Source organism: Megalobrama amblycephala, linkage group LG9 (genome assembly GCF_018812025.1).
Source record: "Megalobrama amblycephala isolate DHTTF-2021 linkage group LG9, ASM1881202v1, whole genome shotgun sequence".
Taxonomy (NCBI): Eukaryota; Metazoa; Chordata; class Actinopteri; order Cypriniformes; family Xenocyprididae; genus Megalobrama; species Megalobrama amblycephala.
Genome location: NC_063052.1, coordinates 29,775,851 through 29,803,227, shown reverse-complemented (window position 1 = coordinate 29,803,227; position 27,377 = coordinate 29,775,851). Strand labels below are relative to the sequence as shown.

General features: G+C 40.7%; 3 protein-coding genes and 5 pseudogenes across 21 annotated transcripts in view; all 8 read left to right on the top strand.

Moving 5' to 3' along the window:
• The window catches only part of LOC125275563 (protocadherin gamma-A11-like), a 205,955-nt gene that overhangs the window by 114,836 nt on the left and 63,742 nt on the right, over positions 1-27,377 (top strand). The window contains exon 2 of one of the 19 annotated variants that reach the window (XM_048202673.1): positions 1,167-1,300. The exons of the other annotated variants lie outside the window; for them this stretch is intronic. Within the exon in view, the coding sequence (XP_048058630.1) occupies positions 1,167-1,187 (21 nt within the window). The 3' untranslated portion in view covers positions 1,188-1,300. Of the gene's footprint in view, positions 1-1,166; positions 1,301-27,377 lie in introns of those variants that run through there. 19 annotated transcript variants of the gene reach the window in all.
• LOC125275611 lies at positions 1,461-3,860 on the top strand (annotated as a pseudogene).
• Positions 3,878-7,520, top strand: LOC125275612 (annotated as a pseudogene).
• Positions 7,540-12,223, top strand: LOC125275613 (annotated as a pseudogene).
• On the top strand, positions 12,230-15,623 carry LOC125275614 (annotated as a pseudogene).
• Positions 17,416-20,116, top strand: LOC125275570 (putative protocadherin beta-18). The gene has a single exon (XM_048202680.1). It carries the CDS (start codon positions 17,633-17,635, stop codon positions 20,099-20,101), a length of 2,469 nt encoding a protein of 822 aa, XP_048058637.1. The 5' UTR covers positions 17,416-17,632; the 3' UTR covers positions 20,102-20,116.
• Positions 20,646-23,364, top strand: LOC125275568 (putative protocadherin beta-18). Its single transcript, XM_048202678.1, has one exon. The coding sequence runs from the start codon at positions 20,881-20,883 to the stop codon at positions 23,347-23,349; it is 2,469 nt and encodes an 822-aa protein (XP_048058635.1). The 5' UTR covers positions 20,646-20,880; the 3' UTR covers positions 23,350-23,364.
• LOC125275608 lies at positions 23,794-26,503 on the top strand (annotated as a pseudogene).

Genomic DNA, 27,377 nt, shown 5'->3' with positions numbered 1-27,377 from the left:
TTTACATAGATGAGACAGGACAAAGAACTGAACCAAACATACACAAGACCAAACAAGGAACTAATGAGCTAATTAACGAGCAACAGGTGAACTGAATGAAACTGACACAGACTAGAAACTAGGTCACAAAAGGAAATAATAATGAAACAGGGCATACTCATGACAATTATATAATGCAATTGTGATAAATGCGTAAACATTTGGGAAAACTGCATTTCCTGTGTTGTGTGTATGATTAATCAAGCAGATATCAGTTTGGGACAAATTGAAAGCATACCATGTGCATTTGATAAATTTGACAAATTCCAGAGTTTTGTTTGTTGTGTTTGGACAAATGGTACATTAATGTTTGTGATTTGTGTAAAGCCTATAAAAATAGCTGTGATTGATTTTTCCTAATATATTAAAGTTTTGGTTGGACGTATTAACTATTATGAAAACATCTGAGAATTTTGTGTGAGTTTTGAGAAAATGGTTCACATGATTTGCAATTTGTGTGAAATGAATGAAAACTTACAATCTGTTAAGGACAATTAAAAAGTGTTCAGATCACTGAGTTAACTGTTTTGAGAACAGTGATCCTAGTTTGGAGAAATGTGTCAAACAGATTGAGAAAAACTGTATTGCCGTTGTATTCATAGTTTGTTGGTTGGTTATTTTCCATTTTAAAAATTTCCTTGTGTGATTTTTCACTTGTTCTTGTTAAGAAGTGAGAAACTATATTCACAGCATTTGCATTTGCTTCCCTGACCATGGTCCTGAAACGCGGCGACACAGTCATTTACTTCATATATTCTGCTGCATCTCTTTAGAGCAGACTGTCTTTTTGAGATTTTCAGCATCTTATTGGTCTGCCATCCTGTTGAAAAGTTAAACTAAATACTATTTCATTACTTTTTTATTGTATTTAAGGTATTTATCCCTGTCTGTCTGATCAGTGTTCATATATACAGATATGGCTTGATCAAAACTTTGATCAAACAGAAAATGTATTTGTTTAATTTTTCCCCTTGCATCTTTATTTACACAAACTCATATAATCTTTGTATTTCATAGACATTTATTGTTATGGAACTTTTTTATACTTCAGAACTTTGTTTAGTAAATTGCTTTTCTCAGGCTTGTCTGACAGACATAAAGGTTTATTAATTTTATTCTTTCTGTAGTTCATCAGACTGGACTCATAGTGCCGCTGTTGGTCAATATGTCAGTTTAGAGAGCAGATCTGCTGCAGTTCCACCCCCATCATCTCCATATTATTAGAGAGAGAGAGAAGCTGAGAGCGCAGTCTGAAGAGGAGAGAGAAGGAAAATCACGGAGAAACTGTATTTAATATCTTCTCTTGGATTTATATACTTTTCTTGATCTTTTCACTTTGGACATATACATGATTTCCTCCAGTTTTCTGGACTGATTTCTTTGCTTTCATCTTTAATCTTCATCTCGAGGTCTTCTGCAAAATGTCGGACAGAACAATGGCGCGGCAAGTACTGCTGTTTATTTGGTTTCTCTCTCTCAGTTCAGCTCTCGGGCAGGTCAGTTACTCCATTCCTGAAGAAATGGCGAAAGGCTCTTTAGTCGGGAACATAGCGCAGGATTTGGGTTTAGATTTAAAGAGACTGAAATCGGGTAAAGCGCGTATTTATACAGGAGACAGCGCTGAATACATCGAGCTGAATAAAGAAAGAGGAGTCCTCCTTATCAAAGAGAGAATAGACCGAGAGGCGCTGTGCGGACAGACAACGCCTTGCGCGCTGCATTTACAGATTATTCTAGAAAACCCGATGGAATTTTACTCTGTTACAGTCGAAGTTACAGATATAAATGATCATTCGCCCTTCTTTAAACGGGCTGAGATGAGATTCAGAATCAGTGAGTCGGCTGTAACTGGGGCAGTATTTGTTTTAGAGAGAGCAATGGATTTAGATGTCGGAACAAATAGCCTGCAGACTTATTTACTAAAACCCACTGATAATTTTTTATTGAAATTACAAACTCAGGCAGACGGTAGTAAGCTTGTAGAAATGGTTCTGCAGAAACCCCTCGATCGTGAAAAGCAGGAGCATTTGTCTCTGGTTCTGACAGCGATAGATGGAGGTGATCCACAATTGTCTGGTACTGCGCAGATACATATTACTGTTTTAGATGTGAACGACAACGCGCCTGTTTTTACGCAGAAAATATATAAAGCAAATATCATTGAGAACGCCCTCAAAGGCACAGTTGTAACGACGGTGAGCGCTTCAGATTTGGACGAGGGCTCAAACGGCAAAGTAAAATATGCCATTACAAATACTCTCGACAATGTTCCGGAATTGTTTGAAATTAACGAAACAAACGGTGAGGTGAGAGTAACAGGGAATATAGATTATGAAAAAGCTCGGCATTATCAAATTCATGTACAGGCGAGCGATGACGGAGGTCTGACCGATTCTTGTAAAATCGATGTAGATGTGATTGATATAAATGACAATAAACCGCTCATCAATATCATGTCTAAATTAACCACCATATCAGAAAACTCTGATCCTGGAACTGTTGTAACAATGATAAACGTGCAAGACCCAGATGCAGGAGAAAACGGTAAAATGTATTGTTCAATTAATGAGAATATTCCTTTTACCCTAAAGTCGACAAATAATAATTTCTTCAGTTTAGTCACAGATGGCGATTTAGATCGAGAGCGAGAGTCTGGGTATAACATCAGTGTGACGTGCTCTGATGAGGGCGTGCCCTCTCTCTCCAGCAGCGTCACTCTCTCCTTACAGATATCAGATGTGAATGATAACGCGCCCGTCTTTGAGAAGAGCTCATATGAGGCCTCTGTTCAAGAAAACAACACACCGGGTCTTTCCATATTCACAGTCAGAGCCAGAGACGCAGATTTTAACCAGAACGCCCGCGTGTCTTACATTCTGGAGGACTCGTCGGTTAACGGAGTGCCCGTCTCCTCGTTAGTGTCCGTTAGTGCTGATAGTGGAGTCATACATGCAGTGCGATCTTTCGATTACGAGCAGATCAAAGATTTCCAGTTCCGCGTAAAAGCGCAGGACGGAGGCTCTCCTCCTCTCAGCAGCAACGTGAGCGTGAAAATAATCATTCAGGACCAGAATGACAACGCGCCTCAAGTTCTGTATCCGGTCCAGTCAGGCGCAAATGTGGTGGCTGAAATAGTGCCTCGCTCGGCAGATGTGGGTTATCTGGTGACTAAAGTGGTGGCTGTTGATGTGGACTCTGGTCAGAATGCCTGGCTCTCATATAAACTGCACAAAGCCACAGACAGGGCGCTGTTTGAAGTGGGCTTACAGAATGGAGAAATAAGAACTGTTCGCCAAGTCACAGATAAAGATGCTGTCAAACAAAGACTCACTGTTGTAGTGGAGGACAACGGGCAGCCCTCTCGATCAGCTACAGTCAATGTTAACGTGGCGGTGGCGGACAGCTTCCCTGAAGTGCTAACGGAGTTCACTGACTTTACGCACGACAAGGAATACAACGACAACCTGACTTTCTATCTGGTCTTGGCCTTGGCTGTGGTTTCATTTCTCTTTATCGTGTCTATCATTGCCATACTGTCAGTCAAATGCTACAGATGGAGACGCGAGCGCATGTTTTATAAATCTGGAGCGAATCTTCCGGTTATTCCGTATTATCCGCCTCTTTACGCAGACGTAGGCGGCACAGGAACTTTACAGCACGTGTACAATTATGAGGTTTGCAGAACCACTGACTCCAGAAAGAGTGATCTGAAATACGCCAGACCTTGCAGTGAGAGCATCATTAGTCTGGACACCAGTGGAACACACACACTCACGCATGCGCAGAGGGAGAGACTGAACTTTGATGACTGTGATGATCAGGTGAGAATTATTTTTAAAACTAAAATCTGTGATATTTTAAGTCGTTTCTCATGATTGAACATTTTTGCTTGAACTGTTGACACAGTCGCTGACTGGTTTTCTGAAATTAAGTGTGTCTGCAATTCTAAAAAAAAAAAAATATTTAAATAATGTTAGCAGAATATGGCAAGAAACATCTGCTGTTTTATTTTCATCAGTTTATTATAGTCTGTTCAACTTTTTTGTTTTGTTGTTCATCTTTCCTGTACAGCCATGAAAAAAAATTATTTGCTGTCTTATATATGGTAGCGTTCATATTTTAAGTGGAATTTGCTTTTTATTCCGTTTTTATTCGTTTAATTGTACATTTTATTTTCAGTTTAAGTCTTACAGTATATGGCACGCTGCCACTGAAATGTCAGTTAACAGTTGTTAACATTATTAACATGTGGTATTCACAGTTCGTTATTTGCCTTTTTTTTTCCTTAATTGATTTTCACTTGTTTTTTTCAAGAAGTGAGTTTTGTCTTCAGCGTTTGCATTTGCTTCCCTGACCATGGTCCTGAAACGCGGCGACACGGTCATTTACTTCATATATTCTGCTGCATCTCTTTACAGAAGACTGTCTTTTTGAGATTTGTAACATCTTATTGGTCTGCCATCCTGTTGAAAAGTTAAACTATATACTATTTCATTACTGATTAGATGTTTATTGTGTATTATTGTATTTAAGGCATTTCTCCCTGTCTGTCTGATCAGTGTTCACATACAGATATGGTCTGATCAAAACTTTGAGCAAACACGAAAAGTATGTTTATTTTTTTTCCCCCTTTAATCTTTATTCACACAAATGTAATATTTGTATTTCATAAACATTTAGTTCTATGGAATTTTTTATATATATACTTTGGAACTTTGTTTAGAGAACTGCTTTTCTCAGACGTGTCTGACACTGAGATAAAGGTTTAATAATTTTAGATTTTCTGTAGTTCATCAGACTGGACTCATAGTGCCGCTGTTGGTCAATATGTCAGTTTAGAGAGCAGATCTGCTGCAGTTCCACCCCCATCATCTCCATATTATTAGAGAGAGAGAGAAGCTGAGAGCGCAGTCTGAAGAGGAGAGAGAAGGAAAATCACGGAGAAACTGCCTTTAATTTCCTTCTCTTGGATTTATATACTTTTCTTGATCTTTTCACTTTGGACATATACATGATTTCCTCCAGTTTTCTGGACTGATTTCTTTGCTTTCATCTTTAATCTTCATCTCGAGGTCTTCTGCAAAATGTCGGACAGAACAATGGCGCGGCAAGTACTGCTGTTTATTTGGTTTCTCTCTCTCGGTTCAGCTCTCGGGCAGGTCAGTTACTCCATTCCTGAAGAAATGGCGAAAGGCTCTTTAGTCGGGAACATAGCGCAGGATTTGGGTTTAGATTTAAAGAGACTGAAATCGGGTAAAGCGCGTATATATACAGGAGACAGCGCTGAATACATCGAGCTGAATAAAGAAAGAGGAGTCCTCCTTATCAAAGAGAGAATAGACCGAGAGGCGCTGTGCGGACAGACAACGCCTTGCGCGCTGCATTTACAGATTATTCTTGAAAACCCGATGGAATTTCACAGTGTTAATGTTGAGGTGCTTGATATAAATGACAATGCACCATTTTTTGAAAAAGCTGAGATGAATTTTAGAATTAGTGAATCTGCGTCCATTGGCGCAAAATTCACGATAGAGCCTGCCAGAGATTTTGATGTTGGAATTAATGGTCTTCAGACCTACACGTTGAAACCAACAGATAATTTTGCATTGAAATTCAAGATTCAGCCAGGAGGAGACCATCATATCGAAATGATTCTACAAAAGCCTCTAGATCGAGAAAAGCAGGAGCATATGTCTTTAACGTTAACAGCCATTGACGGAGGAGAGCCACAGATGTCTGGTAATATACAAATAAATATTATAGTTTTAGATGTCAACGATAACTCTCCTGTTTTCACACAATCAGTTTATAAAACTACTGTAATTGAAAATTCACCAAAGGGAACAATTGTAGCGACAGTTAGTGCGTCGGATCTAGATCAAGGAGTAAATAGTGAAATAATCTATACATTAACAAACACTAATGATGTCCGTAGTAAATTTGAAATAAACGAGACTGATGGTAAAGTAAGACTGATAGGTCTAGTTGATTATGAAACAGCTCGGCGCTTTGAGATACGTGTTCAAGCGAGTGATCACGGTGGTCTGACTGACTCATGTAAAATCGTAGTTGATGTAGTTGATATCAATGATAATATACCACTGATTAGTATAATGTCCAAAACAAACGTGATTGCAGAAAATTCCGCGTCTGAGACCGTGGTTACAATGATAAATGTTCAGGATCTTGATTCGGGAGAAAATGGGAAAGTTCAGTGTTCTGTTAGTGAAAATATTCCATTTTCTCTAAAATCCACCAATACCAATTTCTTCAGTTTAGTCACAGATGGTGATTTAGACCGAGAGCGAGAGTCTGAGTATAACATCAGTGTGACGTGCTCTGATGAGGGCGTGCCCTCTCTCTCCAGCAGCGTCACTCTCTCCTTACAGATATCAGATGTGAATGATAACGCGCCCGTCTTTGAGAAGAGCTCATATGAGGCCTCTGTTCAAGAAAACAACACACCGGGTCTTTCCATATTCACAGTCAGAGCCAGAGACGCAGATTTTAACCAGAACGCCCGCGTGTCTTACATTCTGGAGGACTCGTCGGTTAACGGAGTGCCCGTCTCCTCGTTAGTGTCCGTTAGTGCTGATAGTGGAGTCATACATGCAGTGCGATCTTTCGATTACGAGCAGATCAAAGACTTCCAGTTCCGCGTAAAAGCGCAGGACGGAGGCTCTCCTCCTCTCAGCAGCAACGTGGGCGTGAAAATCACCATTCAGGACCAGAATGACAACGCGCCTCAGGTTCTGTATCCGGTCCAGTCAGGCGCAAATGTGGTGGCTGAAATAGTGCCTCGTTCGGCAGATGTGGGTTATCTGGTGACTAAAGTGGTGGCTGTTGATGTGGACTCTGGTCAGAATGCCTGGCTCTCATATAAACTGCACAAAGCCACAGACAGGGCGCTGTTTGAAGTGGGCTTACAGAATGGAGAAATAAGAACTGTTCGCCAAGTCACAGATAAAGATGCTGTCAAACAAAGACTCACTGTTGTAGTGGAGGACAACGGGCAGCCCTCTCGATCAGCTACAGTCAATGTTAACGTGGCGGTGGCGGACAGCTTCCCTGAAGTGCTAACGGAGTTCACTGACTTTACGCACGACAAGGAATACAACGACAACCTGACTTTCTATCTGGTCTTGGCCTTGGCTGTGGTTTCATTTCTCTTTATCGTGTCTATCATTGCCATACTGTCAGTCAAATGCTACAGATGGAGACGCGAGCGCATGTTTTATAAATCTGGAGCGAATCTTCCGGTTATTCCGTATTATCCGCCTCTTTACGCAGACGTAGGCGGCACAGGAACTTTACAGCACGTGTACAATTATGAGGTTTGCAGAACCACTGACTCCAGAAAGAGTGATCTGAAATACGCCAGACCTTGCAGTGAGAGCATCATTAGTCTGGACACCAGTGGAACACACACACTCACGCATGCGCAGAGGGGAAAACTGATCAGTGAAGAATTTGATGAACAGGTGAGAATTTTTTATAAAGCTTTTTATGTAGCAACTTATTTTTTGACTGCGAAAAGACTCGAACCGTACACACATCTTAAATATTTCCAATAACAAATGCAACACTTCATGCAATAAGAAAATTGCTGCTGTAATTATTAGGCTGTTGTTATAGTGGCATTGTTGCTGTAGTTTGAAGTATTTCCCTGCTCTACATTTTCTTGTTTCTGCCTTTTTTTTTTTTTTCTTCTTATGTTACGTTGCTTTTAGCTTTGGTTTGTTGCAGCACTGTTCAGTTTCAAACTCAGGGATTTTTTCCTGATCATGTATCCGTGCTTAAGCATAAAGAAGTCATGTACATTTCCCTAAAGCTCATGTGTTTTCTTTGTTAAATCATTGTACAATATTTAATTTATCAAGTACTAGGTCATCTAAATCATGTCGTTGGTGCTCCTTTAAGAACATTCTCAGTCTTCAGAAATGTCTGAAATTATTATCTGTAGTATGTCTACTGTAAGTGGTTTTATCAGCTTTAAACACATTCTACAATTTAAAAAGCCACAAACTTTTTTTTTTCTAGACAGGTTTGGGTTTTTTTCTTCTATACTTGTGAAGCAGAACTCAAATTCAGTCAGTAACTGGCCATGGTGCTGAAATAGTCTTGCTTTCTACTGCCTTCTACAAACCCCATTTCCAGAAGAGTTGGGCCATTTTGTAAAATGCAATAAAATCAACAATATGTTATTTGTTAATTCTCACGAAACTCTATTTAACTGACAAAAGTACAAAGAAAAGATTTCCAATATTTTCACTGCACAACTTTATTGTATTTTGTAAGTATAAACTTGATTTTGATGGCAGCAACACACTCCAGAAAAGTTGGGACAGAGGCATGTTTACCACTGTGTCACATCTCCTTTCCATTTAATTACAATTTTTAATCATTTGGGAATTGAGGATACTAATTTTTGCAGTTTTGCAGATCTGGACTGCAGGCAGGCAGTCAGGCACATCCACTCTATGGTGTAGAATGTCTAAGAAACCACTCTGTTGTAGCATGTGCAGAATGAGGCCTGGCATTGTCTTGCTACCCAGGAAGGATGTCATCTTGATGGCAGTTTATGTCTGTATACAATTAAAATATATGCCTCCATGTCAATGGTACCGTCACACAAATGCGAGTCACCCATGCCGTTTGCACTGATGCACCCCATACCATGACAGATGTTTGCTTTTGCACCTGTTGCTGATGAAAGTCTGTATGGTCCCTTTCGTCTTTGGGACTGAGAGCTCGATGTCCATTTTTTCCAAAAACAAGCTGAAACATGGAATCATCTGACCACAGCACACATTTCCACTGTCTTTTAGACCATCTGAGATGAGCTTGAGCCCAGAGAACTCTGCAGCATCTCTACATTAAACAGATGTGTAGCTTTCCCCTTGTGTAACAGAGATTCGAGTTGCATTTCTTGATGCAGTGGCGGATTGTGTTAAGTGAAAACGGTTTTCCTAAGTACTCCCGAGTCCATGGCTTTATTTAACACAGTAGCATGACGGTTTCTAATGCAATGCCATCTGAGGGCTCAAAGGTCATGCACATTCAACTGAGGTGTCCTACCTTGCCCTACACAGACTGAGATTTATCTTGATTCCCTGAATCTTTTTACAATATTATGTATGGAAGATGGTGAAAGACATAAATTCTTTGCAGTCTTGCATTGAGAAATGTGATTTTTGAATTATTTGACAATTCTCTCATAACATTTGGCACAAAGTGGTGAGCCATGACCCATCTTTTCTTGCAAAGACTGAGAAGCTCTTTTACACCCAAACATGATACCCTCTCCTATTACCAATTAACCTGCTAATTTGTTTATACAAAATCATTCAATCATTTCTCATTTTTAGTTAACTGTTTTTGATTAACATTCGGAACGGCTTGTTTTAATTATTTTTATAAAATGAAATTATTCTAAAACATATCCCGTACTGTGAAAAAGAACAAGAAAAATATATTTATATTTGAGTGTTTCTGTAGTTCATCAGACTGGACTCATAGTGCCGCTGTTGGTCAATATGTCAGTTTAGAGAGCAGATCTGCTGCAGTTCCACCCCCATCATCTCCATATTATTAGAGAGAGAGAGAAGCTGAGAGCGCAGTCTGAAGAGGAGAGAGAAGGAAAATCACGGAGAAACTGTCTTTAATTTCCTTCTCTTGGATTTATATACTTTTCTTGATCTTTTCACTTTGGACATATACATGATTTCCTCCAGTTTTCTGGACTGATTTCTTTGCTTTCATCTTTAATCTTCATCTCGTGGTCTTCTGCAAAATGTCGGACAGAACAATGGCGCGGCAAGTACTGCTGTTTATTTGGTTTCTCTCTCTCGGTTCAGCTCTCGGGCAGGTCAGTTACTCCATTCCTGAAGAAATGGCGAAAGGCTCTTTAGTCGGGAACATAGCGCAGGATTTGGGTTTAGATTTAAAGAGGCTGAAATCGGGTAAAGCGCGTATTTATACAGGAGACAGCGCTGAATACATCGAGCTGAATAAAGAAAGAGGAGTCCTCCTTATCAAAGAGAGAATAGACCGAGAGGCGCTGTGCGGACAGACAACGCCTTGCGCGCTGCATTTTCAGATTATTCTTGAAAACCCAATGCAACTATACAGAGTAACAGTTGAGATACAAGACATTAATGATAACGCCCCTATTTTTAGCCTTAATGAGATGAAATTTGAAATAAGCGAAATGGCTCTGGCTGGAGCCAAATTTGATTTGGAGACTGCAGTTGACACAGATGTGGGTTTGAATGGTCTTCAAAGATACACACTGAAACCAAGTGACAATTTTATTTTGAAAACTCAAAGTTTGCCAGATGGTAGTAAAACGGTCGAAATGGTATTACAGAAGCCACTAGATCGTGAAACTCAAGACCGTATTTCTTTATTGTTAACAGCAGTCGATGGTGGCGAGGTGCAAATGTCAGGCACAATGCTAATACACATCACAGTTTTAGATGCGAATGATAATGCTCCTGTTTGCACTCAGTCAGTATACAAAGCCAGTATAGCCGAGAATTCCGCAAAGGGCACCGTGTTGACCACAGTCAGCGCGTCCGACGCAGACCAGGGTTCTAATGGCGTCGTCACATACTCTTTATCCTCAGCCGCGTCCGCGAATCTATTTGACATTGGCCAGCATGACGGCGTTCTCAGGTTAATTGGTGATGTTGACTACGAAAAAAACAAACACTATCAGATAGCGATTCAAGCCAGTGATCAAGGAGGACATACTGATTCTTGTAAAGTAATTATTGACGTCACGGATACGAACGACAACAAGCCAGTTATCAGTATAATGTCCAAATCAAATGACATTTCTGAAAATGCCCCTCCAGGGACAGTTCTAGCGATGATGAACATTCAAGACCCTGATACAAATGAAAATGGTATCGTAAAATGTGAATTAAATGAAAACATTCCTTTTATCATCCATTCTTCATCAGATGGTTTTTACAGCCTCGTTACCGAAGGCGATTTAGACCGAGAGCGAGAGTCTGAGTATAACATCAGTGTGACGTGCTCCGATGAGGGCGTGCCCTCTCTCTCCAGCAGCGTCACTCTCTCCTTACAGATATCAGATGTGAATGATAACGCGCCCGTCTTTGAGAAGAGCTCATATGAGGCCTCTGTTCAAGAAAACAACACACCGGGTCTTTCCATATTCACAGTCAGAGCCAGAGACGCAGATTTTAACCAGAACGCCCGCGTGTCTTACATTCTGGAGGACTCGTCGGTTAACGGAGTGCCCGTCTCCTCGTTAGTGTCCGTTAGTGCTGATAGTGGAGTCATACATGCAGTGCGATCTTTCGATTACGAGCAGATCAAAGATTTCCAGTTCCGCGTAAAAGCGCAGGACGGAGGCTCTCCTCCTCTCAGCAGCAACGTGAGCGTGAAAATCATCATTCAGGACCAGAATGACAACGCGCCTCAGGTTCTGTATCCGGTCCAGTCAGGCGCAAATGTGGTGGCTGAAATAGTGCCTCGTTCGGCAGATGTGGGTTATCTGGTGACTAAAGTGGTGGCCGTTGATGTGGACTCTGGTCAGAATGCCTGGCTCTCATATAAACTGCACAAAGCCACAGACAGGGCGCTGTTTGAAGTGGGCTTACAGAATGGAGAAATAAGAACTGTTCGCCAAGTCACAGATAAAGATGCTGTCAAACAAAGACTCACTGTTGTAGTGGAGGACAACGGGCAGCCCTCTCGATCAGCTACAGTCAATGTTAACGTGGCGGTGGCGGACAGCTTCCCTGAAGTGCTAACGGAGTTCACTGATTTTACGCACGACAAGGAATACAACGACAACCTGACTTTCTATCTGGTCTTGGCCTTGGCTGTGGTTTCATTTCTCTTTATCGTGTCTATCATTGCCATACTGTCAGTCAAATGCTACAGATGGAGACGCGAGCGCATGTTTTATAAATCTGGAGCGAATCTTCCGGTTATTCCGTATTATCCGCCTCTTTACGCAGACGTAGGCGGCACAGGAACTTTACAGCACGTGTACAATTATGAGGTTTGCAGAACCACTGACTCCAGAAAGAGTGATCTGAAATACGCCAGACCTTGCAGTGAGAGCATCATTAGTCTGGACACCAGTGGAACACACACACTCACGCATGCGCAGAGGGAGATACTAAACATTGAGGATTCTGATAAGGTGAGATATACGTTTTATGCATAGAGGTTTTACATTTTTCTCTTTATTTATTTCTCTTTTTTATTGTAATGTCATCTTTTCGTTTAGAGAAATCAGAGAAATTGCCTAAACTGGATACTTTTCTTAATACCCATATTTAAAATGAATACCCATATTTATGAAGACATTAACTTTTTATATGTTTTATTATTATTATTATTATTATTATTATTATTATTATTATTCACCATCTTCCAGCAAGCTGTGGATGAGCTATCAGCGTTCTGAATGAATATGCCACTTTTGTTTCGCTATCCAAGGTGCTGAATCGATAATATCTTTTGTCTACATTCAAGCTCTTGTCTGCAGTGACATAACAAAAACTATTTATAATATGTTGGCGTCTAGTAATATGTAATTTGTACTGTATTGTTGAATTCGTTTGTGTGTGTGTGTGTGTGTGTGTGTGTGTGTGTGTTTGGTAATTGGTAATTTTAGCCTTTTTATTAAATACAACGCTATTTAATCACATTCTCAAACAAATACTTTGGGATTGCTGAAAAAGTTTTCGTTACCATGTAATGTTTTGGCTATTTTAGATTATTTTCACTATTTTACACAAATAGAAATTCGGGTTTTTATTTTGTTTTTATTTCTATTTCTCGCAGCATATCTCCTTTGATTGTATGCATTTTTAAAATAATTTAGATGCATATTGCAGTAACTCAGAATAGTCTCAGAGTGCCGCTGTTTGTCAGGGGAATGCGTCTGAGAGCGCGTAATTCCAGCAATACCGCCCTCTCTAAATGCACATATTGAGAAGAAAGAGACTGAGGCGAATGCATAACGCACACGGGCATAACACAGGGGACACCGTCGCGGCTATGAACAGCCAGCTATGGATTCATGTTTAGACGTTGTCTCAGAAATCCTCCACTAGTATTGGACTTATTCTATTTTGGACCTGAACACTTTGAGACTCTGATTTGGATACACCGTGACTTCGTTTTATTTGGTCTTGAGCAAAATGTCGGACAGAACAATGGCGCGGCAAGTACTGCTGTTTATTTGGTTTCTCTCTCTCGGTTCAGCTCTCGGGCAGGTCAGTTACTCCATTCCTGAAGAAATGGCGAAAGGCTCTTTAGTCGGGAACATAGCGCAGGATTTGGGTTTAGATTTAAAGAGGCTGAAATCGGGTAAAGCGCGTATTTATACAGGAGACAGCGCTGAATACATCGAGCTGAATAAAGAAAGAGGAGTCCTCCTTATCAAAGAGAGAATAGACCGAGAGGCGCTGTGCGGACAGACAACGCCTTGCGCGCTGCATTTACAGATTATACTCGATAATCCTATGGAACTGTTTAGGGTAACTGTTGAAATTACAGATATAAATGACAATTCTCCCATTTTTAAAAGAGATGAGAGACGATTTGAGATTAGCGAATCAGCAGTGGTAGGATCAAAATTCGTGCTGGAGAAAGCAATAGATGCAGACATTGGCGCTAATGACCTACAGAGTTATTTTCTGCAACCTACTGATCATTTTAATTTAAAAACTCATGGTCAGAGTGATGGGAGTAAAAAGGTTGAAATGATTCTTCAAAAGCCTTTAGACCGAGAAAAACAGGAAAATATGTCTTTGATATTAACCGCAATAGATGGTGGAGAACCACCTAAATCAGGGACTGTTCAGATTCATATTACAGTGCTTGATGTTAACGATAATGCTCCAGTTTTTACTAAACCTATATATAGGGCGATTATTACAGAAAATTCACAGAGCGGCACGCCGCTCATCACTGTTAGCGCTTCTGATTCAGATAAAGGGACAAATGGAGACGTCAGTTATTTAATTTCAAACAGTGACAGCGTATCTGATATTTTTCATATCGATGCAAATGGATTGGTGACATTAGTCGGACAAATTGACTTTGAAACATTTAAGCATTACCAAATTGATATAGAAGCAGTAGATAACGGTGGATTGTCTGATTCTAGTAAAATAATGGTCGACGTGATTGATGTAAATGATAATGCGCCAGTCATCACAGTGATGTCAAAATCTAATGCGATACCGGAGAACTCGCCACAGGGTACTGTGATTGCCATCATCAGTGTTAATGATCCAGATTCTGACAGTAACGGACAGGTTCAGTGCAGTGTAAATGAAAACATTCCTTTTACAATCAAATCAACGTCTAATGGATTTTATAGTATTGTGACTGATAATGATTTAGACCGAGAGCGAGAGTCTGAGTATAACATCAGTGTGACGTGCTCTGATGAGGGCGTGCCCTCTCTCTCCAGCAGCGTCACTCTCTCCTTACAGATATCAGATGTGAATGATAACGCGCCCGTCTTTGAGAAGAGCTCATATGAGGCCTCTGTTCAAGAAAACAACACACCGGGTCTTTCCATATTCACAGTCAGAGCCAGAGACGCAGATTTTAACCAGAACGCGCGCGTGTCTTACATTCTGGAGGACTCGTCGGTTAACGGAGTGCCCGTCTCCTCGTTAGTGTCCGTTAGTGCTGATAGTGGAGTCATACATGCAGTGCGATCTTTCGATTACGAGCAGATCAAAGATTTCCAGTTCCGCGTAAAAGCGCAGGACGGAGGCTCTCCTCCTCTCAGCAGCAACGTGAGCGTGAAAATCATCGTTCAGGACCAGAATGACAACGCGCCTCAGGTTCTATATCCGGTCCAGTCAGGCGCAAATGTGGTGGCTGAAATAGTGCCTCGTTCGGCAGATGTGGGTTATCTGGTGACTAAAGTGGTGGCTGTTGATGTGGACTCTGGTCAGAATGCCTGGCTCTCATATAAACTGCACAAAGCCACAGACAGGGCGCTGTTTGAAGTGGGCTTACAGAATGGAGAAATAAGAACTGTTCGCCAAGTCACAGATAAAGATGCTGTCAAACAAAGACTCACTGTTGTAGTGGAGGACAACGGGCAGCCCTCTCGATCAGCTACAGTCAATGTTAACGTGGCGGTGGCGGACAGCTTCCCTGAAGTGCTAACGGAGTTCACTGATTTTACGCACGACAAGGAATACAACGACAACCTGACTTTCTATCTCGTCTTGGCCTTGGCTGTGGTTTCATTTCTCTTTATCGTGTCTATCATTGCCATACTGTCAGTCAAATGCTACAGATGGAGACGCGAGCGCATGTTTTATAAATCTGGAGCGAATCTTCCGGTTATTCCGTATTATCCGCCTCTTTACGCAGACGTAGGCGGCACAGGAACTTTACAGCACGTGTACAATTATGAGGTTTGCAGAACCACTGACTCCAGAAAGAGTGATCTGAAATACGCCAGACCTTGCAGTGAGAGCATCATTAGTCTGGACACCAGTGGAACACACACACTTACGCATGCGCAGAGGGAGAGACTGAACTTTGATGACTGTGATGATCAGGTGAGCTCGAGTGAATGATTTTGAATATGCTTTTCTGATGTCTCTTTCTGACTTCCCCAGTTTTATTGCTCTGTATTACACACACACACACACACACATATATGCTTTTCTGTATCAAGGCATTACAAAAAATTATCTAAGTGCTTGGCAGGTCTTAAAATTTGGAAAATAAAAACTAAGATGAACAAAACACAAGACATATCACACCGTGTCATCGTTTATTCAACAACAACAAAAAAGCCAAGATGGAAAAGACTTGTATGACAAAGTTAGGACACCCTATAATTCAATTGCCTGTAGATCCACTTTTAGCAGAAATAACTTGAAGTAATCATTTTCTGTATGACTGTATGTCTCTCACATCATTCTGGAGGAATTTGGCCTGCTCTTCTTTACAGCATTGCTCCAGTTTATTGAGGTTTGTGAACATTTTCTATGCACAGCTCTTGCCACAGCATTTGTCAGGTTGAGGTCTGGACTTCACTGGGCAATTGCAATGCCTTAATTCATTTCTTTTTTCAGCCATTCTGCTGTAGATTTGCTGGTAATCTTCAGATCGTTGTTCAGTTACATGACCCAATTTTGGCCTAGCTTTAGCCGTCGGACAGCTGTCCTCACAAAATCATCAGCCCTCCACCAGTGTGCTTGACTTTTGTTATGTGGTGTTTGTGCTGATATGCTCTTTTGGTTTTCACCAAACTTGGTGATGTGCATTATGGTCAAACATCTCCACTTTGTTCTCATCTGTTCAAAGGACATTGTTCCAGAAGTCGTATTGTTTGTTCAGATGCAACTTTGCAAAGCTAAGCCATGCTGCCATGTTTTTTTAGCTTTCTCCTGGCAACCCTTACAAACACTCCATACTTGTCCCATCTTTTTCTAATTGTACCGTTTTTAACTTTATCATTTCACATGTTAACTGAGGCCTGTAGAGTCTGAGGTGTAGTTTTGGGGTTGTCTGCAATTTCTCTGAGCATTGCAAGCTCTGATCTTGGGCTGAATTTGCTGGGATGCCCACTCCTGGGAAGATTAACAACTTTCTTGAATGTTTTCCACTTGTGAATAATCTATCTCACTGTAGAATAATTGACTTCAGACTGTTTGGAAATGGCCTTGTAACCCTTTTCAGATTGCTAAGCAGCAACAATTGCATCTCTAAAATCATTGCTGATGTCTTTCCTCCTTGGCATTGTGTTAAAACACACCTGAAGTCTCCAGATGCTCGAACTGCCAGAACTTCAGCTTTTATAGAGTTGATCACACTTGCTGATGATCAATTAATCAAAGACATTTGATTAACAGTACCTGACCATTACTTACCCTCTTAATGTTAACAGTAAGTGTCTCCTAGTTTGTCACCCATGGGTTTTCCAATTTGGCCTAGTTTTTGTTAAATAAATAATGACACGGTGTGATATGTCATTTGTTGTTTTTCATCTGAAGTTTTATTTTCCAAATTTTAAGCCCTGCCAAGGACCAGATGATTTTTTATTATGCCCTGCAGGTATGATTAATGCAGGTATGATTAATTGTATACGCGTTTATTGGAAATATATATTTTTTTTTTTTCCAATAAACGCATATACAATTAATCATACCTGCATTAATAAGGGACTGTTTGATATTTTCTACTTTGCTTTTGACTATTTTCCATTTCATCATGATTTTTACCATTTTTTAAATCATTATTTTACATTTCAAAAATAATGTTTTAACGACCAGCTGGTGCAGATTATTATATTGCTCTTTAAACATATTTTTCAGTGTAATTTTTCTCTGATGCACTAAGTGCCGCTGTTGGTCAGTATGTTCCAGCTTTAAACACTCGTTTTTAGATCCTCCTCCACTTTCTGACATCACATTCTGCAGAATATCTCTTTCATTCACACGGTCTCTTTAACACTGAAGCGTCGAGACATTCGCTGCTCTGTGTTTTCGGATGATACAATTCAATCTTTCTGAATCTTTTGTTCTTCGTCTTTTCATCTTTAGTGGAATAGCAGATTTGGATGATGTCGATTCTTTGTTATTTTTACGCCCAAAGAGGCGCATCTTCGACGCGGATTTCATCATGGCTAATGCAGCCTCTCGTGCTCTGCGTCTTTGTCATGGCCGTTGCGCGCGGGCAGGTCCGTTATTCTATTCCAGAGGAGATGACAAAGGGCTCGCTGGTGGGAAATATCGTTCAGGATCTCGGTTTGGATGTTAAGAGGCTGAAATCTGGTCGAGCGCGGATCTTTACGGAGGACAGTCGTGAGTACATCGGTCTGAATGTGGATAAAGGGACGCTGATAGTGAAAGAGAGGATAGATAGAGAGGAGCTGTGCGCCCAAGTGTCTCCCTGCTCCTTACATTTTCAGATCATTCTAGAAAACCCCATGGAGCTGCATAGAATTGATGTGGAAATATTAGATATTAATGATCATACTCCCGTTTTCATAAGCAAAGAGATAAATTTTCAAATTAGCGAACTAGCGTTGCCTGGAGCTCGATATTCAATCGATAGTGCTAAAGATGCTGATGAGGGTATAAATTCACTTCAGACGTATAGATTAAGTAAAAATGATCATTTTGTGCTCAAAACGTTGTCTCACACTGATGGTACTAAATATGTGGAAATGGTCTTGCAGACACCATTAGACAGAGAAAAACAGGAGGAGCATAATCTGATTGTAACAGCGTTTGATGGCGGAACCCCCCAAAAAACCGGTACAGTGAAAATAAACGTCAGTGTTTTGGATGCAAACGACAACGCGCCTGTTTTTAGTCAGTCTGTATATACAGCACTTGTCGCTGAAAATGCGCAAAAGGGTTCATTAGTTTTAAAGGTTAGTGCAACTGACGCAGATCAAGGAATAAATAAACAAGTGTCCTATTCATTCTCACAAAGCAGCAAAAACATCTTGAACATTTTCAGTATTGAGCCCACTAATGGTGATATAATTGTTGTTGGCCATCTAGACTTTGAAAAATCCAAGAAATACGAATTGAATGTGGTGGCAACAGACAATGGGGGTTTAACGGATACTGCTAAAGTAATGGTGGAAATAACAGATGTTAACGACAATGCCCCTGTAATTAATGTAATTTCGTTCTCAAACCCTTTACCAGAAAACTCAGCTCCTGAGACTGTGATAGCGATGCTGAATGTCAAAGATTTAGACTCGGGGAAAAATGGACAGGTGAGATGCTTAATTAACCATGATTTACCATTTCGAATCAGACAATCATCCTCAAATTTCTATAGTTTGATAACTGATCAGCTTTTAGACCGTGAAAAAATGTCTGAATATAATATCACAGTAACAGCTATTGATGAGGGCTCGCCATCTTTCTCTACTAATAAAACACTGACTCTGAAAATCTCTGATGTCAATGACAACGCCCCTGTGTTCCAGCGTCAGTCATACACCGCATATGTGATGGAGAATAATTCCCCCGGACTCTCTGTTTTATCTGTTAAAGCGCGTGACAAAGACTCTGGCAATAACGCGCGTATTTCATATTTTCTCGAGGATGTTCTTGTGAATGGCGTCTCTGCCTCGACCTATATTTCAGTGAATGCAGAGAGCGGAGACATTCTTGCTGTTCGTTCTTTTGATTATGAGCAAACAAAAGAATTTAACATTCGCGTAAAAGCGCAGGACGGAGGCTCTCCTCCTCTCAGCAGCAACGTGAGCGTGAAAATCATCATTCAGGACCAGAATGACAACGCGCCTCAGGTTCTGTATCCGGTCCAGTCAGGCGCAAATGTGGTGGCTGAAATAGTGCCTCGCTCGGCAGATGTGGGTTATCTGGTGACTAAAGTGGTGGCTGTTGATGTGGACTCTGGTCAGAATGCCTGGCTCTCATATAAACTGCACAAAGCCACAGACAGGGCGCTGTTTGAAGTGGGCTTACAGAATGGAGAAATAAGAACTGTTCGTCAAGTCACAGATAAAGATGCTGTCAAACAAAGACTCACTGTTGTAGTGGAGGACAACGGGCAGCCCTCTCGATCAGCTACAGTCAATGTTAACGTGGCGGTGGCGGACAGCTTCCCTGAAGTGCTAACGGAGTTCACTGACTTTACGCACGACAAGGAATACAACGACAACCTGACTTTCTATCTGGTCTTGGCCTTGGCTGTGGTTTCATTTCTCTTTATCGTGTCTATCATTGCCATACTGTCAGTCAAATGCTACAGATGGAGACGCGAGCGCATGTTTTATAAATCTGGAGCGAATCTTCCGGTTATTCCGTATTATCCGCCTCTTTACGCAGACGTAGGCGGCACAGGAACTTTACAGCACGTGTACAATTATGAGGTTTGCAGAACCACTGACTCCAGAAAGAGTGATCTGAAATACGCCAGACCTTGCAGTGAGAGCATCATTAGTCTGGACACCAGTGGAACACACACACTCACGCATGCGCAGAGAGAGAGACTGAATAATGATGATTCTTTTGATCAGGTGAGCTCGAGTAAATTATTATGAATATGCCTTTGGTGTCTTTTTTATTTATTATTTTCATCTTTCTGACTTCCTCAGTTTTGTTAATGTGCAATGAATTTATTTCGAATTATAGAAAAAGAAACTGGCAGCTGTAGTTTATTTAAAATTACCAGTATCAATTTGGTGACTACATTTTTTCACACTTTTTCATATTAAAACCTTAACTTTTCAATATTTAATAGGAAATGACATGCATAATCTTTTATTTATATATATATATATATATATATATATATATATATATATATATATTCCAGTTTCAAGCAATTTCAGGTAAGAGGATGTTATCGTGTATGTGCGCGCGCATGGGTGAGTCATAATGAATTGTTCCTGCATTATTTAAAGTCTATTTTATATTTTCTGTTTTGCTTTTGACTATTTTCCTTTCATTATATTTTTTGGTGTTCCTTTCAAACAAACTTTTTAATTATATTTCAGCTGTTTTAACGCTAAATGTATACCACAATGATCGCAGTTCATATAGTTTTTGTGTTTCTCTTCAACAGTATTTTTCAGTGTAATATTTCTCTGATGCACTAAGTGCCGCTGTTGGTCAGTATGTTCCAGCTTTAAACACTCGTTTTTAGATCCTCCTCCACTTTCTGACATCACATTCTGCAGAATATCTCTTTCATTCACACGGTCTCTTTAACACTGAAGCGTCGAGACATTCGCTGCTCTGTGTTTTCGGATGATACAATTCAATCTTTCTGAATCTTTTGTTCTTCGTCTTTTCATCTTTAGTGGAATAGAAGATTTGGATGATGTCGATTCTTTGTTATTTTTACGCCCAAAGAGGCGCATCTTCGACGCGGATTTCATCATGGCTAATGCAGCCTCTCGTGCTCTGCGTCTTTGTCATGGCCGTTGCGCACGGGCAGGTCCGTTATTCTATTCCAGAGGAGATGACAAAGGGCTCGCTGGTGGGAAATATCGTTCAGGATCTCGGTTTGGATGTTAAGAGGCTGAAATCTGGTCGAGCGCGGATCTTTACGGAGGACAGTCGTGAGTACATCGGTCTGAATGTGGATAAAGGGACGCTGATAGTGAAAGAGAGGATAGATAGAGAGGAGCTGTGCGCCCAAGTGTCTCCCTGCTCCTTACATTTTCAGATCATTCTAGAAAACCCCATGGAGCTGCATAGAATTGATGTGGAAATATTAGATATTAATGATCATGCTCCTCTTTTTGCCAGAAAGGAAATTGATTTTCAAATAAGTGAATCTGCACTTCCCGGAGCTCGATTTTCATTAGACAGCGCCCACGATCCTGACACTGGCACTAACGCGCTCAGGTCATACACGTTAAATCCAACAGATAATTTTGATTTAAAGGTTCTTTCACGAAACGATGGCTCAAAATACGTCGAAATGGTTCTTAAATTACCTTTAGACAGAGAGACTCAGCAGGAGCACAAATTAACCCTTACAGCATTTGATGGCGGCAATCCGCAGAGAACTGGCACTGTCAGGATAAGTGTTACGGTCATAGACGCAAACGATAACGCCCCTGTTTTCAGTCTGCCTGTTTACCGTGTTTCATTATTTGAGAATTCACCAAATGGTGCTGTAGTAATCAAGGTAAGCGCTACTGATAATGACCAAGGCGCAAACGGTGAGATCACATATTCTTTTTCACGTAGTTCAGGAAAAGCCCTTGATTTATTCCACATTGACACAAATACAGGGGAAATTACTGTAAAGGGAGATTTGGATTACGAGAGGGCGAAGCAGTTTGAGTTAAATATAGATGCTACAGACAAAGGTGGTTTAACTGACTCTAGTAAAGTTGTAATTGACATTACAGATGTAAATGACAACCCCCCTGTAATCAGTGTGATTTCATTTTCTAACCCAATACCCGAGGACGCAGCACCAGAAACTGTGATAGCCATGCTGAATGTCAAAGATTTAGATTCAGGAAGAAATGGACAGGTTAAATGCTCTATTCCTACAGATTTGCCTTTCAAAGTGAAGTCATCTGCCCAGAATTTCTACAGTTTGATAACTGATCAGCTTTTAGACCGTGAAAAAATATCAGAATATAATATCACAGTAACAGCTATTGATGAGGGCTCGCCATCTTTCTCTACTAATAAAACACTGACTCTGAAAATCTCTGATGTCAATGACAACGCCCCTGTGTTCCAGCGTCAGTCATACACCGCATATGTGATGGAGAATAATTCCCCCGGACTCTCTGTTTTATCTGTGAAAGCGCGTGACAAAGACTCTGGCAATAACGCGCGTATTTCATATTTTCTAGAGGATGTTCTTGTGAATGGCGTCTCTGCCTCGACCTATATTTCAGTGAATGCAGAGAGCGGAGACATTCTTGCTGTTCGTTCTTTTGATTATGAGCAAACAAAAGAATTTAACATTCGCGTAAAAGCGCAGGACGGAGGCTCTCCTCCTCTCAGCAGCAACGTGAGCGTGAAAATCATCATTCAGGACCAGAATGACAACGCGCCTCAGGTTCTGTATCCGGTCCAGTCAGGCGCAAATGTGGTGGCTGAAATAGTGCCTCGTTCGGCAGATGTGGGTTATCTGGTGACTAAAGTGGTGGCTGTTGATGTGGACTCTGGTCAGAATGCCTGGCTCTCATATAAACTGCACAAAGCCACAGACAGGGCGCTGTTTGAAGTGGGCTTACAGAATGGAGAAATAAGAACTGTTCGCCAAGTCACAGATAAAGATGCTGTCAAACAAAGACTCACTGTTGTAGTGGAGGACAACGGGCAGCCCTCTCGATCAGCTACAGTCAATGTTAACGTGGCGGTGGCGGACAGCTTCCCTGAAGTGCTAACGGAGTTCACTGACTTTACGCACGACAAGGAATACAACGACAACCTGACTTTCTATCTGGTCTTGGCCTTGGCTGTGGTTTCATTTCTCTTTATCGTGTCTATCATTGCCATACTGTCAGTCAAATGCTACAGATGGAGACGCGAGCGCATGTTTTATAAATCTGGAGCGAATCTTCCGGTTATTCCGTATTATCCGCCTCTTTACGCAGACGTAGGCGGCACAGGAACTTTACAGCACGTGTACAATTATGAGGTTTGCAGAACCACTGACTCCAGAAAGAGTGATCTGAAATACGCCAGACCTTGCAGTGAGAGCATCATTAGTCTGGACACCAGTGGAACACACACACTCACGCATGCGCAGAGGGAAAGACTGAATAATGATGATTCTTTTGATCAGGTGAGCTCGAGTAAATGGTTATGAATATGCCTTTGGTGTATTTTTTATTTATTATTTTCCTCTTTCTGACTTCCTCAGTTTTGTTAATGTGCGATGTATTTTTTTTTTTTTTTCGAATTATAGAAAAAGAAACCTGCAGCTGTAGTTTATTAATCATGTTGGTTACTACATTTTTTCACACTTTTTCATATTAAAACCTTAACTTTTCAGTATTTAATAGGAAATGACATGCATAGTCTTTAAAAATATATATTTTTTACCAGTTTCAAGCAATTCAGGTAAGAGGATGTTATCGTGTATGTGCGCGCGCATGGGTGAGTCATAATGAATTGCTCCTACATTATTTAAAGTCTATTTTATATTTTCTGTTTTGCTTTTGACCATTTTTCTTTCATCATATTTTTTGGTGTTCCTTTCAAACAGATTTTTTTAAATTATATTTCAGCTGTTTTAACGCTAAATGTATACCACAATGGTCGCAGTTCATATAGTTTTTGTGTTTCTCTTCAACAGTATTTTTCAGTGTAATATTTCTCTGATGCACTAAGTGCCGCTGTTGGTCAGTATGTTCCAGCTTTAAACACTCGTTTTTAGATCCTCCTCCACTTTCTGACATCACATTCTGCAGAATATCTCTTTCATTCACACGGTCTCTTTAACACTGAAGCGTCGAGACATTCGCTGCTCTGTGTTTTCGGATGATACAATTCAATCTTTCTGAATCTTTTGTTCTTCGTCTTTTCATCTTTAGTGGAATAGAAGATTTGGATGATGTCGGTTCTTTGTTGTTTTTACGCCCAAAGAGGCGCATCTTCGACGCGGATTTCATCATGGCTAATGCAGCCTCTCGTGCTCTGCGTCTTTGTCATGGCCGTTGCGCGCGGGCAGGTCCGTTATTCTATTCCGGAGGAGATGACAAAGGGCTCGCTGGTGGGAAATATCGTTCAGGATCTCGGTTTGGATGTTAAGAGGCTGAAATCTGGTCGAGCGCGGATCTTTACGGAGGACAGTCGTGAGTACATCGGTCTGAATGTGGATAAAGGGACGCTGATAGTGAAAGAGAGGATAGATAGAGAGGAGCTGTGCGCCCAAGTGTCTCCCTGCTCCTTACATTTTCAGATCATTCTAGAAAACCCCATGGAGCTGCATAGAATTGATGTGGAAATATTAGATATTAATGATCATGCTCCAGTTTTTATTAGAAAGGAAATAAGCTTTCAAATTAGTGAGCTTGCTGTTCTTGGAGCAAAATTTTCTTTAGATAATGCACAAGACTCTGATGTAGGTTTAAATACCCTTCAGAGATACACGCTCAATCCAACTGATTATTTTTCTCTGAAAGAACAGATGGGAAGTGATGGATTGAAATATGCTGAAATGATTCTACAAACACCACTAGATAGAGAAAATCAAGAGGAGCATAAGTTAACATTGACGGCGTTTGATGGCGGCAGTCCCCAGAAATCAGGCACTATTAAAATAACTGTTCTTGTAATCGACGCAAACGACAATTCTCCTGTATTTAGTCTCCCTGTGTATAGAGTTTCCCTACTGGAGAATTCACCAAAGGGCACTGATATCGTGAGTGTGATAGCAACTGATAAAGACAAAGGAACGAATTCTGAACTGACGTATTCCTTCTCACAAACATCAGGAAAGGCTTTAGAGCTATTCAATATTGATTCAGAAAGCGGCGGGATTACTGTTAACGGTGACCTGGATTTCGAGAAATCAAAACATTTTCAATTACATGTTGAAGCAACAGATAAAGGTGGCTTGACAGATTCCAGTAAAGTTATTATTGAATTAATTGACGTTAATGACAATGCACCTATAATAAGCGTAATTTCATTTTCTAACCCAATACCCGAGGACGCAGCACCAGAAACTGTGATAGCGATGCTGAATGTCAAAGATTTGGATTCAGGAAGAAACGGACAGGTTAAATGCTCTATTGCTACAGATTTGCCTTTCAAAGTGAAGTCATCTGCCCAGAATTTCTATAGTTTGATCACTGATCAGCTTTTAGACCGTGAAAAAATATCAGAATATAATATCACAGTAACAGCTATTGATGAGGGCTCGCCATCTTTCTCTACTAATAAAACACTGACTCTGAAGATCTCTGATGTCAATGACAACGCCCCTGTGTTCCAGCGTCAGTCATACACCGCATATGTGATGGAGAATAATTCCCCCGGACTCTCTGTTTTATCTGTTAAAGCGCGTGACAAAGACTCTGGCAATAACGCGCGTATTTCATATTTTCTAGAGGATGTTCTTATGAATGGCGTCTCTGCCTCGACCTATATTTCAGTGAATGCAGAGAGCGGAGACATTCTTGCTGTTCGTTCTTTTGATTATGAGCAAACAAAAGAATTTAACATTCGCGTAAAAGCGCAGGACGGAGGCTCTCCTCCTCTCAGCAGCAACGTGAGCGTGAAAATCATCATTCAGGACCAAAATGACAACGCGCCTCAGGTTCTGTATCCGGTCCAGTCAGGCGCAAATGTGGTGGCTGAAATAGTGCCTCGTTCGGCAGATGTGGGTTATCTGGTGACTAAAGTGGTGGCTGTTGATGTGGACTCTGGTCAGAATGCCTGGCTCTCATATAAACTGCACAAAGCCACAGACAGGGCGCTGTTTGAAGTGGGCTTACAGAATGGAGAAATAAGAACTGTTCGCCAAGTCACAGATAAAGATGCTGTCAAACAAAGACTCACTGTTGTAGTGGAGGACAACGGGCAGCCCTCTCGATCAGCTACAGTCAATGTTAACGTGGCGGTGGCGGACAGCTTCCCTGAAGTGCTAACGGAGTTCACTGACTTTACGCACGACAAGGAATACAACGACAACCTGACTTTCTATCTGGTCTTGGCCTTGGCTGTGGTTTCATTTCTCTTTATCGTGTCTATCATTGCCATACTGTCAGTCAAATGCTACAGATGGAGACGCGAGCGCATGTTTTATAAATCTGGAGCGAATCTTCCGGTTATTCCGTATTATCCGCCTCTTTACGCAGACGTAGGCGGCACAGGAACTTTACAGCACGTGTACAATTATGAGGTTTGCAGAACCACTGACTCCAGAAAGAGTGATCTGAAATACGCCAGACCTTGCAGTGAGAGCATCATTAGTCTGGACACCAGTGGAACACACACACTCACGCATGCGCAGAGAGGAGAGACTGAATAATGATAATTCCTTTTGATCAGGTGAGCTCGAGTAAATGGTTATGAATATGCCTTTGGTTTGTTTATTGAGATTATTTATTAGTTGACCTCTCTTCTGTTTTCTGTAAAACACACTTTTTTTTTTGCAATTTTTTTTTTCGAATAATGATAGATAAGTAATGTGATTGTCGCAATAAACCTGCAGAAAATGTAGCCTTATTAATCATGTTGGTGACTACATTTTTTCACACTTTTTCATATTAAAACCTTTAACTTTTTCCCTATTTAATAGGAAATAACATGCATTAGTCTTTTTAAATTGAACATATTTTTTGCCAGTTTCAAGCAATTCAGGTAATTCTATGATGTTTTTTTTTTTTTGCGCGCGCATGGGTGAGTCATTTTAATGAATTGAAAATTTAAAAACATAATTTAAAGTCTATTTTATATTTTCTGTTCCAAATTGCTTTTGACTATTTTCTTTTCATCATTTATATTTTGGTGTTCCTTTCAAACAGATTTTTTGACGCTTTCTTAGCATTTCAGCTGTTTTAACGCTAAATGTATACCACAATGGTCGCAGTTCATATTGTTTTTGTGTTTCTCTTCAACAGTATTTTTCAGTGTAATATTTCTCTGATGCACTAAGTGCCGCTGTTGGTCAGTATGTTCCAGCTTTAAACACTCGTTTTTAGATCCTCCTCCACTTTCTGACATCACATTCTGCAGAATATCTCTTTCATTCACACGGTCACTTTAACACTGAAGCGTCGAGACATTCGCTGCTCTGTGTTTTCGGATGATACAATTCAATCTTTCTGAATCTTTTGTTCTTCGTCGTCTTTTCATCTTTAGTGGAATAGCAGATTTGGATGATGT